Here is a 16,156-nt window from a genome sequence, read left to right on the forward strand (position 1 = left end):
GGGCTATAAGAGAAAAGATTGGTTTAAAGTCTGTAGAGGAAGGTCTATTTAGATCCCCTATCCTACCTGGCATGGCCCCAAACCTATCCCTCCCTTGAATTCCCCCTTCCCTACCCTCCCGGAGGATGGAGATTTATTCTCTGCAGAATATGAAACAGAGAGGTACAGACTCAGGGACTGAGATCTAATGAAAGTGATAGAAAATACAGCACTGAAAACAAGATAGTTAAAATTTTTTTAAATGTAAATAATTATTAACTCCAGGAAAAGCAGAAAGCATATAAAAAAGAAAATGAAACCAAAGTAAATTATCTAGCTTAACAGTAAATAATATTTATGTGGCCATAATCTTGCAGATCTTAGATATTATTCAAACTAAAACTGACATACTTTGGATGGTTTGAAGAAGTGTGTGTGTGTGTGTGTGTGTGTGTGTGTGTGTGTGTGATGAGTACGAAATCCTCAACTTCCTTGGTAGACAGTCAACAAATAGATAATGAGAGATGTCAGCTGTCAACATTTACACAGAAGCTCAACTTTGTTTGAGTTTCCAAAACAAACTCTCTTCAAGTGACTCAGGAAACCAATCTTTCTTCAGAAAGATCCCCACTTGCTAAACAATCTCTTTCCACCAACATGAGTGGTTTAAGGGTGACCTTGTGACCTGCTTCTCACCAAAGACACCAGGGGAAGTCTTTTGATATATTTTTTGTTGTTGTCAGGTGAGGGGAGCAGCTTTTGGACAAAGACATGAAAAAAAGCTGCTTCCTTTCTTTGTCTGGATATCTTCCTGTCAATGTAGTCCCCAGAACTCCTGCATATGTGTTATTACTAGCCCAAGAATCGAACTGGGCGTGTCAAGAACATCAGAAAAAAAAAAAAAAAAAAAAGAAGGGCCAGAGGCTGTGCCCAGGGATCTCCTTACTTCTGGATACCTTTTTGATATTTGATAGTAAATTCTCTTTAATTTAGCCAAACTGAGATTAAAAAACCCAGTCAAGTTTTCACAGGTGCCAGCTTCCCTGGTGGCTCAGACGGTAAAGCGTCTGCCTACAATGCGGGAGACCCGGGTTCGATTCCTGGGTCGGGAAGATCCCCTGGAGAAGGAAATGGCAATCCACTCCAGCAGTCTTGCCTGGAAAATCCCATGGACAGAGGACCCTGATAGGCTACAGTCCATGGGGTCGCAAAGAGTCGGACACGACTGAGCGACTTCACTTTCAAGTGGTAGAAGTAGGATTGGAAACCAGGTTGGCTTGAGTCAAAGAGTTAAACATAATGCCATATTATCAGTATCTTCAAGGCATACTTTAAAAATTAAAATTTTGTGACAGAGAAAGCAATTAGGGTATACAAAAGTTAGGTGACATGCCCTCCTAGTCAAGAATGAAGACTACATTAAAACCCTAACAATTTTCATTGCTTTATTTTTGCAATAAAAAATGGCATTTTTGGTAAATTTTCTCTTTTAGTAACAATTATCAAAAACAAATGATTTCCTTGGTCTACAGTATACTTTCCAAGAAGACTAATATTGTGGATTGATGTGGTCAAAAGAAACATGAAAACACATAATACTTCATACTTCTGTTATTTGGCTATCTACCAAAATCAACACACTTTATTCTTAAAAATGACAAAAATATATTTTCTCTAGAGAATTTAAAATATTGCTTGATTTGGGAAATTAAGATATACAAAATAATGTAAACCCCCAAAATCAGAATGTTAATTTTTCCTTTATTAAATTTTAATTTAGATATATTTTAGACTACAGAAACATATAATATGATTTACTTTACTATTTAGCACAGTGATTTACACAGGCATGGAGGTATTCAAAGTGAGAGAACTGTCTGATTCATCTTGGAACGCTGAAGACATTGTGTCTGCACAGTAACTATTTGTTGAATGAATAGCTGAACCACTGTAAACCGACTTTAAGGAAATCGTGGGTGAAATAAAGAGAAAATGAGATTTTTTCCTTTGTGATGAATTTGGGGCAATTTTTCTGTGTGGATACCGGTAACATTTACTTCTTTTGATTTAGGCAATTACTGAATAACTGAAGAATTAAAATGGAAACAGAGTAATTGATATAATATTTCTAAATTTCAGAGATTTTTAAATTTTTAAGGAAGAAATTCAATTCTTGTTTAAAAATGTGTTCTTTAAATGATTATTTGCCTTTTATAGTCTATACCTACAACATAGAAATTACCCACAATCCTTTGCACCTAAATAGTGTTTTCACTTTGGGCTAAAATTGGTGTTAGTTATTTCTAAATTGTGATTTTTAAGAGTCATATTAACCGCTGAGGAAAAAAAGTAACACTAGAGCAGCAATTAAGAAAAACACTGTGATTGAAGTAAAAGATAAATTAGAGGGCAGTCACCAAATGGCTACCTGCAGGGAGTTCACTGAACATTTCACATAAGATTCAAAGAGACTCAGAAGAAGTCAGCAAATGGGCTACATGATCATTATGGCTAACTTCAAAAAGTATGAAGAGGCTCTGTGAATTGTGATCAGTGTCTATAGTACAGAAAATTATATCTGATGAAAACCATCCCTTTTGGAAACCTGTAATGGAAAATGCTCAAAGACAATACTTATAATTCTTGGTGCTGAGTTCAGACTGGACATGGTGTGCTCTTCTCTACTGCTACAACCTTTACAGTAAATTTTCCTTCTTCTTAGTTTTGTTGCAAAAATATTTCCTTAGTGTATGTCAAAAAATTCATTTTTCAGATTTCAGGAATGATAGATTAAAAATAGTACTAGCACTTTCATGACCTGTTTCTAAATAATATCCATTTTTCTAAGACAAAAGCTTTATAATTTTCTATTTGCTCGCTGTTCTTTTTATGACATCTAATATTAGAGGTACATCTGTTTTATTGTGTGATGGATCTGTTTATTTTCTTAGTTAGGTTCTGCTTCATTTCAAATTAGCATTCTTGGAGATTGCACCAAATGACATTATTATTCAGTTATTTAACTTAGTATTCTGTTGAATTAAAACCTTGTAATCAATGTATGCTAGTTCCATTCTATCAAAAACAGCTCTGCCAGAACAGAGATGATTACAGCAGACTAGCTGTGGTAGGTCAGGGCGCATAAAGACGCAAACAATAGTGGGTGCTAAGATAATGCCAGCTAGAGGCCTTGAGAAGGTTCAGAGGTTGGGGAAGAAGCTACAGAACACTTTTCTCTGGCGATATATGAGACTACAAGGAAAAATCTCTTTCTGAGATGAAGTAGGATATCAGATAGGGAACCAAAATAAAGACTAAGATGTTTGAGCTAAGGTGTAACATTAACAATGGACTGTAGAATGCCAGGCTCCTCTGTCTATGGAATTTTTCAGGCAGGAACATTGGAACAGGTTGTCATTTCCTTCTCCAGGGGATCTTCCTGACCCAGGAATCAAAACTACATCTCTTGTGTCTCCTGAATTGGCAGATGGATTCTTTACAACTGTGCCACCTGTTGTTGTTCAGTCACTAAGTTGTGGACGACTCTTTGCCAACCCATGAACGGAAGCATGCCAGGCTTCCCTGTTCTTCACCATCTCCCAGAGTTTGTTCAAACTCATGTCCATTGTGTCAGTGATGCTATCCAAGAATCTCATCTTTTGTCACCTCCTTCTCCTCTTGCCTTCAATCTTTAAACAGCATCAGGGTCTTTTCCAATGAGTCAGTTCTTTGTATCAGGTAGCCAAAGTATTGGAGCTTCACCTTCAGCAGCAGTCTTTCCAGTGAATATTCAGGGTTGATTTTCTTTGGGATTGACAGGGTTGATTTCCTTTAGGATTGACTGGTTTGATCTCCTTGCTGTCCAGTGGAATCTCAAGAGTCTTCTCCAACACCGTAAGTCAAAACATCAATTCTTCAGCACTGAGCCTTCTTTATGATCCAACTCTCATATCTGTACCTGACTACTGGAAAAAACCATAGCTTTGACTATATGGACCTTTGTCAGCAAAGTGATGTCTCTGTTTTTTAACATGCTGTCTAGGTTTGTCACAGATTTTCTTCCAAGGAGCAAGCATTTTTAAATTTCTTTGTTGTCCATAGTGATTTTGGAGTCCAAGAAAATAAAGTCTGTCACTGTTTCCATTGTTTCCCCATCTATTTGCCATGAAATGATGGGACCAGATGCCATAACCTTAGTTTTTGAGTGTTGAGTTTCACTCTCCTCTGTCACTCTCATGAAGAAGCTCTTTAGTTCTTTGCTTTTTACCTTCAGGGTGGTGTCATCTGCATATCCAAGGTTATTTATATTTCTCCTGGAAATCTTGATTCTAGCTTTTGCTTCATTCAGCCTGGCATTTCACATGATGTACTCTGAATGTAAGTTAAATAAGCAAGGGGACAATATATAGCCTTGATGTACTCCTTTTCCAATTTGGAACCAGTCTGTTGTTCCATGTCTGGTTCTAACTATTGTTTCTTGACCAGCGTACAGGTTTCTCTGGAGACAGGTAGGGTGGTCTGATATTCCCATTTCTTTAAGAATTTTCCACAGTTTGTGATCCACATAGGCAAAGGCTTTCACATAGTCAATGAAGCAGAAGTAGAATTCCCTTGCTTTCTCTATGATCCAATGAATGTTGGCAATTTGATCTCTGGTTTCTCTGCCTTTTCTAAATCCAGCTTGTACATCTGGAAGTTCTCAGTTCACACATTGTTGAAGTCTAGCTTGAAGGATTTTTTAGCATTATGTTGCTAGCATGTGAAATGAGCACAGTTGTCTGGTAGTTTAAACTTTCTTTGCATTGCCTTTCTTTGGGATTGGAATGAATACTGAACTTTTCCAGTCCTGTGGCCACAGTTGAGTTTTCCAAATTTGCTGGCATATTGAGTACAGCACTTTAACAGCATTATCTTTTGGATCTGAAATAGCTCAGCCGGAATTCCATCACCTCAACTAGCTTTGTGCTGCCTGGGAAGCCTCTAAAGTAACAATACCATTATAAGAAACTGAGCAGAGTGTACGTTCAGAGTTGACTAAGGAAGATCCATTTTGGTGCTGAGCCCAGGAATTGTTGATTTTTGACTAGACTCCTTATAGTGTCAATACTTATGGAAAGGATTGGGGCTACATTCAAAGGATAGGAAAAGGAAGTGAGTTAAGGTTTAATGATGCCTAAGGTTTATATCATTTTAGGAATCATTTAAAAAAAGACATTAGAGTTACAAGTATAAAATAAGATAAACAAGTAAATACTTATTTAGAATAAGAAAAGAAAACCTAACAACCTAACAATTTACTGGATTCTTAGGGCTTGAGCCTCCTAAGATCTCCTTGGACAGTTTCTGAGAAATGCTTTCTTAGTAATTGTTCCTGATAAACTGGGTTTCTTCACAGCCTCAGATACTGTACAATCCCCAGCCACTCCTAACACTCACAGAGGCCTTTGCAAATGAGGAACATTGACACCTGAACTTTAGAGCAAATCTGCTTCTGGACAGAGATGATTCCAGAGAAAAGGGTGAAAATGTCCTGAGAAGAAGGAGAATGAAGGACCATGAGAAATCATGAGAAATTGTTGAAGGAGAAATTTTTGACACTATGCTGTGGTTAATCATAATTAATGTCATTCTGGAGTTCCCTATATCATAGCTTAAAACTGGTAAAATATGTTTGGAAGGCTGAATGCAGAAGCCACAGACTTTTGCTGCTAACCTTGGAGGGTGACTCACGGCCTAGATAGCTCTGTCCCAATCAGTGTGGCTAGTCACAAAACATCTGGTAGGATCATCTTTGGAATACTTGCATGGTTTCTGGCTCACTTTACTATCCTGGCCAGCGCTCCCAGCTTTGAATCTGGCTGCATTTAGTTTTATATCTGACATCATTCTGCTAGGTACGAGGATTTCACAAGTCATATCTGCCAAGAGAAGATTCTATAAAATCATGCTCAGATGTCTAAAACATATAATGAAGGTTTTTTTTTTTTTTTTTTAATGGTACTTTGTCTAGAAGTGGTGAATGAGAACCAGGATTCAAAATAAAGGGTTTTTGAAGCCAGAGGAGTAAAAACCTTCAGAAGATAACCCAGGCACATTTCCCCTGTGATACATAATTGTTTTTGTTGGATGAAGAAACCTATTTTGCTTACCATGTGTTAAGCAACTCACTTTTTTTTCTCATATGGGTTTTGTTTGGATTTCCAGCTCTTGAAAAAGTCACTTTGGAAATTGTTCCCCACAAGTTGCAGCTTGAAGATTTTAAAAAGAAAATGGCTTGAGTCACAAACTGGACCCACCACATATAGACAGTACCTTCAGACTGGTGGCAACTTACTCCCTCTACAATTAGAAAGGCAGACCCCTGACATGGGCAGGAAAGCTCTGATTTAGCTGAAGAGTTACAGAATGAAAGCTCCATTTCACAAGGTCCTCCAAACCCTCGTTTCCAGTTTGTATCTTACAGTCTTTCCTGCCCCCATCTAAAGTGTGATATTAAACTCAGATCCCCAGTGCTAAAAATCAGTGACCTTTTCCAAGTCTCTTTTATGTAGATGTTTTCCTGTTTGTCTAACTTTATCTGTTTCCTTTTGCAGACTCCTCCTCCACCCCTTAAGGAGTCTGTCTTCTCAGAGTTTCTTGGCTGTCTGGCTGTTTTTCGTCCTCCTCTATTTCATTTAACCTCTCCCTGCCTTTCAACTCCCAAGGCTATTATATGTGTTTCGAAGACTTTTCATTCATTCAACAAATATTCATTGAATAAATATCTTTGACTTACTTTTTTCCCCTCATACCCACGTTCAAACCACTAAATTTTGTTGGCTCTACAATCAAAAATTGATTTTGAAACTAACTTTCTTTTACTGTTACCAACCCAGTTGAAACCAGCATCATCTGCTGGACTGTTTCATTAGACTCCAAACTGGTCTTCACACTTCGTGATTTATTTTCCCACCCACTTCCCTTAGTTTAGTCTCACTCAGTATCTGCAATCCATTTCAGAACCTATATCCAGTCTTGTCACTGCTCTGCTTGCAGCCATCCAAGTGGTGCATGCTCTCTCTCTCTCTTCCAATTGTGGTAAGAACATGAAACATGAAATCTACCCTCTTAACAGATTTTTGCGTATACAACAGTGTAGTATCATCTACAGAAACAATGCTGTACAGCAGACCTTTAGAACTTGCTCATCTTGCAAAACAGAAATTTCTCCCCTGATGTCAGTAGTTCTGCCTTCCTGTCTTGACCCAGCCCCTGGAAACCACCATTCTCTTCTTTGCTTCTGTGATTTTGACTATTTTAGATATAAGTGGAATCACACAGTTTTTGTCCTTCTGTGACTGGCTCATTTCACTTATCATAACATTCTCAAGGCCAAAGTTGATACTAGGCTCTACAGTGTCACACTGTCTGATTCTGTTTGTCTGTCTTATTCATTGCTTGTTACTCCTTGTAGGCTTCATCCCTTATTATCCTTACTCACAGTTACTGAACTCCTGCAAAATTCTTCTTGCCCCCTGTTCCAACACTTTTGATATGTTTTAGCCCCAGGGTCTTTGCAGTTCTTGTTTTTCTTCCCAGACATAGCTCCCTCACACAGCATGACTACCTCTCACTCACCATTTTCAAATCTTTGCTCAAGCATCATCTCAGCGAGGCCTCCCCAAGACATCTCCTCAAAGTTTCAGTCTACCTTCTTTTTCTTGGTTCCTCTTAGTTACCTTTCCTTATTTATTTTCTTTTTACACTTTTCACTATTATGCATTTATTATCTCTTTCTTTACATGAGGGTAAAAGCTACATCATGGAGGGACATTTATTTGTTCTTTCACTGATATATCTCTTACCAGCATGTCAAACAGTGCCTAAACATAGTAAGCACACAGTAGGTGTGTTTTGAATGAACAGATGAATGAATGAATACATGCTACTATGTGCCAGTACTAAGCAGAGTAATGAAGAAAAATTAGATCCTATTCTCAATAAACAAATTGTCTTATAAAAGACTGTCAAAAATGAGGGGGACTTGGTTAAAGAGTTAGAAAGCATACATCATCAAAAAGTCTACAAACAGTCATCAAGATACTATAAAGCTACAGTCATCAAGAGAGTATGGTACTGGCACAAAGACAGAAATATAGATCAATGGAACAAAATAGAAAGCCAAGAGATAAATCCATGCACCTATGGACAACTTATCTTTGACAAAGAAGGCAAGAATATACAATGGAGAAAAGACAATCTCTTTAACAAGTGGTGCTGGGAAAACTGGTCAACCACTTGTAAAAGAATGAAACTAGAACATTTTCTAACACCATACACAAAAATAAACTCAAAATGGATTAAAGATCTAAATGTAAGACCAGAAACTATAAAACTCCTAGAGTAAAACACAGGCAAAACACTCTCTGACATAAATCACAGCAGGATCCTCTATGACCCACCTCCTGGAATAATGAAAATACAAGCAAAAACAAACAAATGGGACATAATTAAACTTAAAAGCTTTTGTACAGTGAAGGAAACTAAGCAAGGTGAAAAGACAGTATTCATAATGGGAGAAAATAATAGCAAATGACACAACTGACAAAGAATTAACCTCAAAAATATACAAGCAACTCCTGCAGCTCAATTCCAGAAAAATAAATGACCCAATCAAAAAATGGGCCAAAGAACTAAACAGACATTTCTCCAAAGAAGACATACAGATGGCTAACAAACACATGAAAAGATGCTCAACATCACTCATTATCAGAGAAATGCAAATCAAAACCACAATGAGGTACTATTTCACGCTGGTCAGAATGGCTATGATCCAAAAGTGTACAAGCAATAAATGCTGGAGAGGGTGTGGAAAAAAGGGAACCCTCTTACACTGTTGGTGGGAATGCAAACTAGTACAGCCACTATGGAGAACAGTGTGGAGATTCCTTAAAAAACTGGAAATAGAACTTGCATATGACCCAGCAATCTCACTTCTGGGCATACACACTGAGGAAATAAGAATTGAAAGAGACATGTGTACCCCAGTATTCATTGCAGCACTGTTTACAATAGCTAGGACATGGAAATAACCTAGATGTCCCATTGGAAGATGAATGGATAAGAAAGCTGTGGTACATATACACAATGGAATATTACACAGTTATTAAAAAGAATGAATTTGAATCAGTTCTAATGAGGTGGATGAAACTAGAGCCTATTATACAGAGTGAAGTAAGTCAGAAACACACCAATACAGTATATTAACACATATATATGGAATTTAGAAAGATCATAATGATGACCCTATATGTGAGACAGCAAAAGAGGCACAGATATAAAGAACAGACTTTTGGACTCTGTAGGAGACAGTGAGGGAGGAATGATTTGAGAGAATAGCATTGAAACATGTATATTACCATATGTGAAACAGATCACCAGTCCAAGCTTGATGCATGAAACAGGCATTGAAAGCCGGTGCACTGGGACAACCCTAAGGCATGGGATGGGGAGGGAGGTGGGAGAGGGGTTCAGGATGGAGGAGACATGCACACCCATGGCTGATTCATGTCAATGTTTGGCAAAAACCACTACAATACAGTAAACTGATTAGCCTCCAATTAAAATAAATTAATTTTTAAAAAGTCTACAAACAATAAATGCTGGAGAGGGTGTGGAGAAAAGGGAACCCTCTTGCACTGTTGGTGGGAATGTAAATTGATACAGCCATTATGGAAAACAGTATGGAGATTTTTTAAAAAACTAGGAATAAAACCGCCACATCAGACCACCTGACCTGCCTCTTGAGAAATTTGTATGCAGCTCAAGAAGCAACAGTTAGAACTGGACATGAAACAACAAACTGATTCCAAATAGGAAAAGAAGTACGTCAAGGCTGTATATTGTTACCCTGCTCATTTAACTTATGTGCAGGGTACATCATGAGAAATGCTGGGCTGGATGAAGCACAAGCTGGAATCAAGATTGCCGGGAGAAATATCAGTAACCTCAGATACACAGATGACACCACCGTTATGGCAAAAAGTGAAGAGGAACTAAAAAGCCTCTTGATGAGAGTGAAAGAGGAGAGTGCAAAAGCTGGCTTAAAGCTCAACATTCTGAAAACTAAGATCATGGCATTTGGTAGATGGGGAAACAGTGGAAACAGTGGCTGACTTTATTTTTTTGGGCTCCAAAATCACTGCAGATGGTGACTGCAGCCATGAAATTAAAAGACGCTTACTCCTTGGAAGAAAACTTATGACCAACCTAGAGAGCATATTGAAAAGCAGAGACATTACTTTGCCAACAAAAATTCATCTAGTCAAGGCTATGGTTTTTCCAGTGGTCATGTATGGATGTGAGAGTTGGACTGTGAAGAAAGCTGATTCCCAAAGAATTGATGCTTCTGAAATGTGGTGTTGGAGAAGACTCCTGAGAGTCCCTTGGACTGCAAGGAGATCCAACCAGTCCATTCTGAAGGAAATCAGCCCTGGGTGTTCTTTGGAGGGAATGATGCTAAAGATGAAACTCCAGTACTTTGGCCACCTCGTGTGAAGAGTTGACTCATTGGAAAAGACTCTGATGCTGGGAGGGATTGGGGGCAGGAGGAGAAGGGGACGACAGAGGATGAGATGGCTGGATGGCATCACGGACTCAATGGACATGAGTCTGATTGAACTCCAGGAGTTGGTGATGGACAGGGAGGCCTGGTGTTCTGTGATTCATGGGGTCGCAAAGAGTCAGACACGACTGAGCGACTGAACTGACTGACTGATAAGCGAGCCATCCCACTACTAGGCATATACCCTGAATAAATCAAAATTTAAAAAGTCACACATACCCCAATATTCATTGAAGCACTATTTACAATATCTTTGAACATTGAAGCAACCTAGATGCCCATTGATAGATAAATGGTAAAGAAGCTGTGGTCAATATATATGATGGTATATTACTCAGCCATAAAAAATAATGCATTTGAATCAATTCTAATGAGGTGGATGAACCTAGGGTCTATTATAAAGAGTGAAGTAAGTCAGAAAGAGAAAGATAAATATCATACACTAACACATATATATGGAATCTAGAAAGATGGTAGTGATGGAATTATTTGCAGGGCAGCAATGGAGACACAGACATAGACAGCAGACTTATGGACACAGGGTGAGGGGGAGGAAAGTGAGAGTGAGATGTATGGAGAAAGTAACATGGAAACTTAAAATACCATATGTTAAATAGATAGCCAATGAGAATTTGCTGTATGACTCAGGGAACTCAAACAGGGGCTCTGTAACAACCTGGAGGAGTGGAATGTGGGAGATGGGAGGGAGTTTCAAGGGGACATATGCATACCTGTGGCTGATTCATGCTGATGTTTAGCAGAAACCAACAAAATTCTGTAAAGCAATTACCCTTCAATTAAACAAATAAATAAATATTTTTAAAAAGAGTGGAGCAGGGATACCTAACCCAGCCTGAGATAGGACAAAGCATTCAAATTGGGCTTTCCATAGGCAATGTCACCTGAGCCTGACAGAAGTTAGCCCAATGAAAGAAGATAAGAGTGGTGTGGAGAAGAACCTTTTTTTCCTCCTGAGAGCATTCTCTCTTAAAAAAAAAAAATTAAATTAAATTTAAAAAATTAATTTTTATTGGCGTATGGGCTTCCCTGCTGGCCCAGACTGTAAAGAATCTGCCTGCAATGCAGGAGATCTGGGTTTGATCCCTGAGTCAGGAAGATCTCCTGGAGAAGAGAATGGCTACCCACACCAGTATTCTTGCCTGGAGAATTCTATGGACAGAGGAGCCTGGCGGGCTGCAGTCCATAGGGTCATAAAGAGTTGGATACGGCTGAGTGACACTTTTTTGCTTTCATAGTTGATTTACAATGTTGTGTCAGTTTCTGTGCACTGAATCGTGTAACCACTCTTCTTTTAGATTTTTTTCCCATATAGGTCATTATAGTTCCCTATGCTATACAGTAGGCTTTCCTTGTGGCTCAGATGGTAAAGTGTCCACCTGCAATGCAGGAGATCTGAGTTCGATCCCTGGCTTGGGAAGATCCCCTGGAAGAGGGCATAGCAATCCACTCCAGTATTCTTGCCTGGAGAATCCCGTATACCTGTACCAAGGAGCCTGGTGGGCTACAGTCCATGGGGTTGCAAAGAGACACAACTGAAGTGACTAATATATACACATGTTATACAGAAGATCCTCATTAGCCATCTATTTTAGAAGAGTTATTTAACAGAGGGATAATATGAATAAAGGTATGGTGGCTGAGCAGATGCTGTTGCTATTACTGCTTCTCCATTTCTCCTCAGTTCTCCTTACGATTTCTAAGCATGACAACCTCAGTTCTCACGGCCAGGACCTGAACATTCTTGGGGAGTGGTTGTGCCTGTGAGCATAGCAGGCTGGGGATGTCTGAGAATGAATGAGTGCTTCCAGCCGTTAATCAACTACTGGTGAGTATTAGCATATGCTAATATATATATAGTCTATTTCCATTATATATAATTTCCATATATTTCCAATATATATACTTCCATTCTCTGCCCCTTGACTAGGATATTTCTGTGGGGTGTACTTTATACCAGTTCTGTGGGATTGTGGTGGCCTACTGCAGTAGATTTAAAAATGTACCTGTTATTGGCTAATTCTCTTTCCTGTGTCACTTCTTCACTTTCAACTATCCGTTTTCCTTGAAACTTCCAACAAATTGCTGGTTCTTGAAACTTGGCTCAGGGTTTGCCTCTGGAAGAACCAAGTGACTATTTCCCAAACTCTAGAGAATAGAAATGATAGTCTTTGATCTGACTTAGGAGATAATAAAGCAAACCAGATCGGTTATAGGGAGAGGTGATCAGGTTTGATAGTGAAAGAATTTGAATTCTAGGTTAAGAGACGTGGCTTGCGTCCGAATTTCTTCTGAAATCTTTGAGTTTTGGGATAAAATAAGTAAAAGGATGTCAGAATATGATGACCCTAACTATGATATCTGGAGCAGGAAGGATCTAGAGGGAGGCGATCAGTTAGGAAACAGTTTAGCAAAGTTAGGAGTGCCTTAGTGAAGTGGCAGTGGCAATGGAAAGGAACAGAGGAGAGAAAATATGAGGCGAAAAAATGACAGGATTAGGAGTCTAGCTCTGTGTGTTGTGGGGAGGGAGATGGGGGGAGGAGAGAAATAGAAAATGTCTGAGGCTTTGTGAGTTAAAGAGCAGCAGTATCATTAACAGAGATGAGGAAGCTATTGAGTAGGATTTGGATTTCATGAGTTAAAGACATTTGGAGTCTGTGCCAGTGGAATGTCCAAGTAGAAATGTTCAGCAGACAGCTGGAAATATAAGAAGGCAGGAAGGATTTGGTTTCAGAATTGAGGCTCTCTCAAGACAGCGATAAATGTGTCTGGCTATTTTGAAAAGCCCAAAGAAACATTTCCTTTATACAAGTCCTATAGTCCTGACCTTGTGATTCTCAGTAGAGGAGGAATGTCATAGTAACCTGCAATTATTGGTGGACTTCACAGTTGAAACAGAGAACCCCTTGTGATGTGGAGAGGCTGAAGGTATGCATGGGGGCAAGAAGGGGATTGAGAGGACAGAAAGCTAGGTTCTAACCATTGCATGTTCTTGAAGCTAGTAGACAACCAGGGAAGTGAGGAATCAAGTTCACGGAGTTTGGGAGAATTCAGGCGCAGTAGACAGGTTTGCAATTCTGGAGACTGAGATCTGGCCAAAAGAACAGTCGTTTCCAGCAGAGTCCTCAGATTCAAAGGACTGATGCTATTTGTTTTCTGCCTAGTTTTATGGAGTGGCGTTAGCCAGACACAGAAAGATGTTATTAAGGAATCCCTTTTTTAGCCTTTTCTTCTTCAGGCTAAACAAACCTTACTTTATTCTTTCAGGTCATACTTTCCATTTCTTTAATTGTTACTCTTCTCTGAACTTTCTCCAATTTCCCTCTTAAAATACTGAGACCAAATGTTACAAACACAGTAACAGCTCTCAGATCTGGACACAGGAAATACTTCTTTTTCTAAGGTGTCATACCCCGGCATCATTTCTTTGCTGGTTTTCCACCTGTTTTTTAATGTGAAAATCAAGTACTCATCTAGTGAAAGTGAAGTCGCTCAGTCGTGTCCGACTCTTTGCGACCCATGGACTGTAGCCCACCAAGCTCCTCCATCCATGGGATTCTCCAGGTAAGAATACTGGAGTGGGTTGCCATTTCCTTCTCCAGGGGATCTTCCCGACCCAGGGATCGAACCCAGATATCCCGCCTTGCAGGCAGACGCTTTAACCTCTGCGCCACCTATCGAGCTAATTTCAGACACAACGTGATCATAGTGAAAAATCCGCCCCCCCTCCCCCGCCCAGTAATTTTCTTTTAACTTCAAAAGCTCAGAGTTGGAAAGGTTATTGGCTCAAGTCAGTCCCCCGAGCCCCCTCCCATCCCTCGACCTTATTTTAGGAAGATGGAATATTGCCATACTGCCGGTCTGATTCTTTTCTCCATAAAGTAGGTCATGTCATGACATATATGAGGCAAATTGTCAGGCTTTTACCTTATTTGTGCTTTTGCCCCTGCTCATCCTAACAGATGAAACACTGGGCTAGCCGAAAAGTGATGAGAAGTAATAAACGGAATTCGCTCAGACATGAGTCAAAACTGGAAGCAAGGGAGGACGCGCCAGGGAGCCGCGAGATGGCTCTGACAACATCTCTGGGAGTAATTTTCCATGTGGACCGCAGGAGGATCTTGTAAGGCACAGCCCCAGGTTACACATGCTGGACTCTGATTCCGCAGGATTTACAAGCCATTACTGGAGAGAGTCTACGGCTCTCCTGGCGCGGGCAGAGGAAGAAGAAATGTTCAATGGACAATAAAAACTTTCTGTTTACAGAGTAAAGTAAAAACAGGGCCTTTCTCTCACAGGGTTTAGAAACTCGCCTGAGTTAACAGGGGTGTGGGGTGAGAGTGTGGGTGTGTACATCTTCAGCGCTCAAGGCCTGGTGAGGTCCCACTCAGCCAAGATTACCGAGATTTGTAGTCGCTTCTGACCCGAGGGTAGGATCTCAATCCAGAGGAGAACAGATTCGCACTCTCTGAGGCTACCGGGAAGCTCGGGTCACCGGGAACGGAGAGCAGGGAGCGGGGAGCGCCGCCCGCCGGCCAGACTGCAGGCGTCTCCTCCCCGCCTCCTCAGGCCCACTCCCAAACCGAACTACAAGCTTCCTGGTACCATCCAGAGGCTCTGCGTGAGCCTCCACACGTAGCCGCAGACGTCTCCTTAAATAGGTCGGAGTGGAGCAAACAATCCCAGACGTGGGGCTGGGGCAGGCGAGCCAAGGCGACCGCACGGTGCACGCAGCGGCGCGGCGGGTCAGCCGGCGGCCAATAGCCGGGGCGCAACCCGCCCCGTCGCCTCCCCCTCGGGGAAGCTATAAGTCGCCCGCGGCGCCCGCCGTCCTGTGCTTCACAGACCGCCGAGTTTCCCCCGTTGCTCTCCGCCCCGCTCGCGTTGCCGCCCGTCGGTCCCCCGCGCACACTCCGCCGCCCGCTCCCGCCTGCTGTCCTCGACCCGGGGCGGACCAGGGGTCCCCGGCTCTCGCGAGAAGTGCGCCGCTGCCGGGCGGCTGGGGTGCCGGAGCCCGCGCGGGCCCTCGAGGGGCCGAAGATGGGGTGGTGCACTGTGAAGACGCAGCAGCTGCTGCTGGTGGTGGCGCTGGTTCTCCAGCCCTGGAATCCCTGCCTAGGTGCAGACTCCGCGAAACCCTCCAGTATCCCCACAGGTGAGCGCTCCCGCGGGCCGCCCTGTTCCGCGAGGCTGGGCCGGATTTGCGGTTCATTCATCCGCTGGCCCTTCGCGTTGGGGCCCGCCAGATGAGTAGGTGGAGGGGGACCCGTCCCTCCCAGGTCCGCGGAGGTTGGTTTGGAGCGAGTCTGTCTTTCCGCCAGGACCACCGAGGTGGGTGGGGCGGACTGTCCTTTCTTCCCAGCACCGCCCAGGTCTTCCCCAGAGCTGAGCTCGGGCGGTGCTGGTCCCGGGAGGAATGTACGAGCATCCGCCCTCATGGGCTCTTGGAATTCTCCGGAACCCGAGAGCGCACGGTTTTCTGCAACACAAGTTGGGGGTTTCCTTTTGGATTTGAAGGTCCCTGGGCGCCAACACCTTTCCTGCAACTTTTCTTTC

General features: G+C 41.5%; 1 protein-coding gene across 1 annotated transcript in view; it reads left to right on the top strand.

Moving 5' to 3' along the window:
- Positions 1 to 15,640: 15,640 nt before the first annotated feature.
- The window catches only part of PLOD2 (procollagen-lysine,2-oxoglutarate 5-dioxygenase 2), a 118,204-nt gene continuing 117,688 nt past the window's right edge, over positions 15,641 to 16,156 (top strand). The window contains exon 1 of the mRNA XM_052638598.1: positions 15,641 to 15,755. Coding sequence (XP_052494558.1) covers positions 15,641 to 15,755 — 115 coding nt within the window. The remainder of the gene's footprint in view (positions 15,756 to 16,156) is intronic.

This window comes from Budorcas taxicolor, chromosome 1 (genome assembly GCF_023091745.1).
Source record: "Budorcas taxicolor isolate Tak-1 chromosome 1, Takin1.1, whole genome shotgun sequence".
In the NCBI taxonomy this organism is placed as follows: domain Eukaryota; kingdom Metazoa; phylum Chordata; class Mammalia; order Artiodactyla; family Bovidae; genus Budorcas; species Budorcas taxicolor.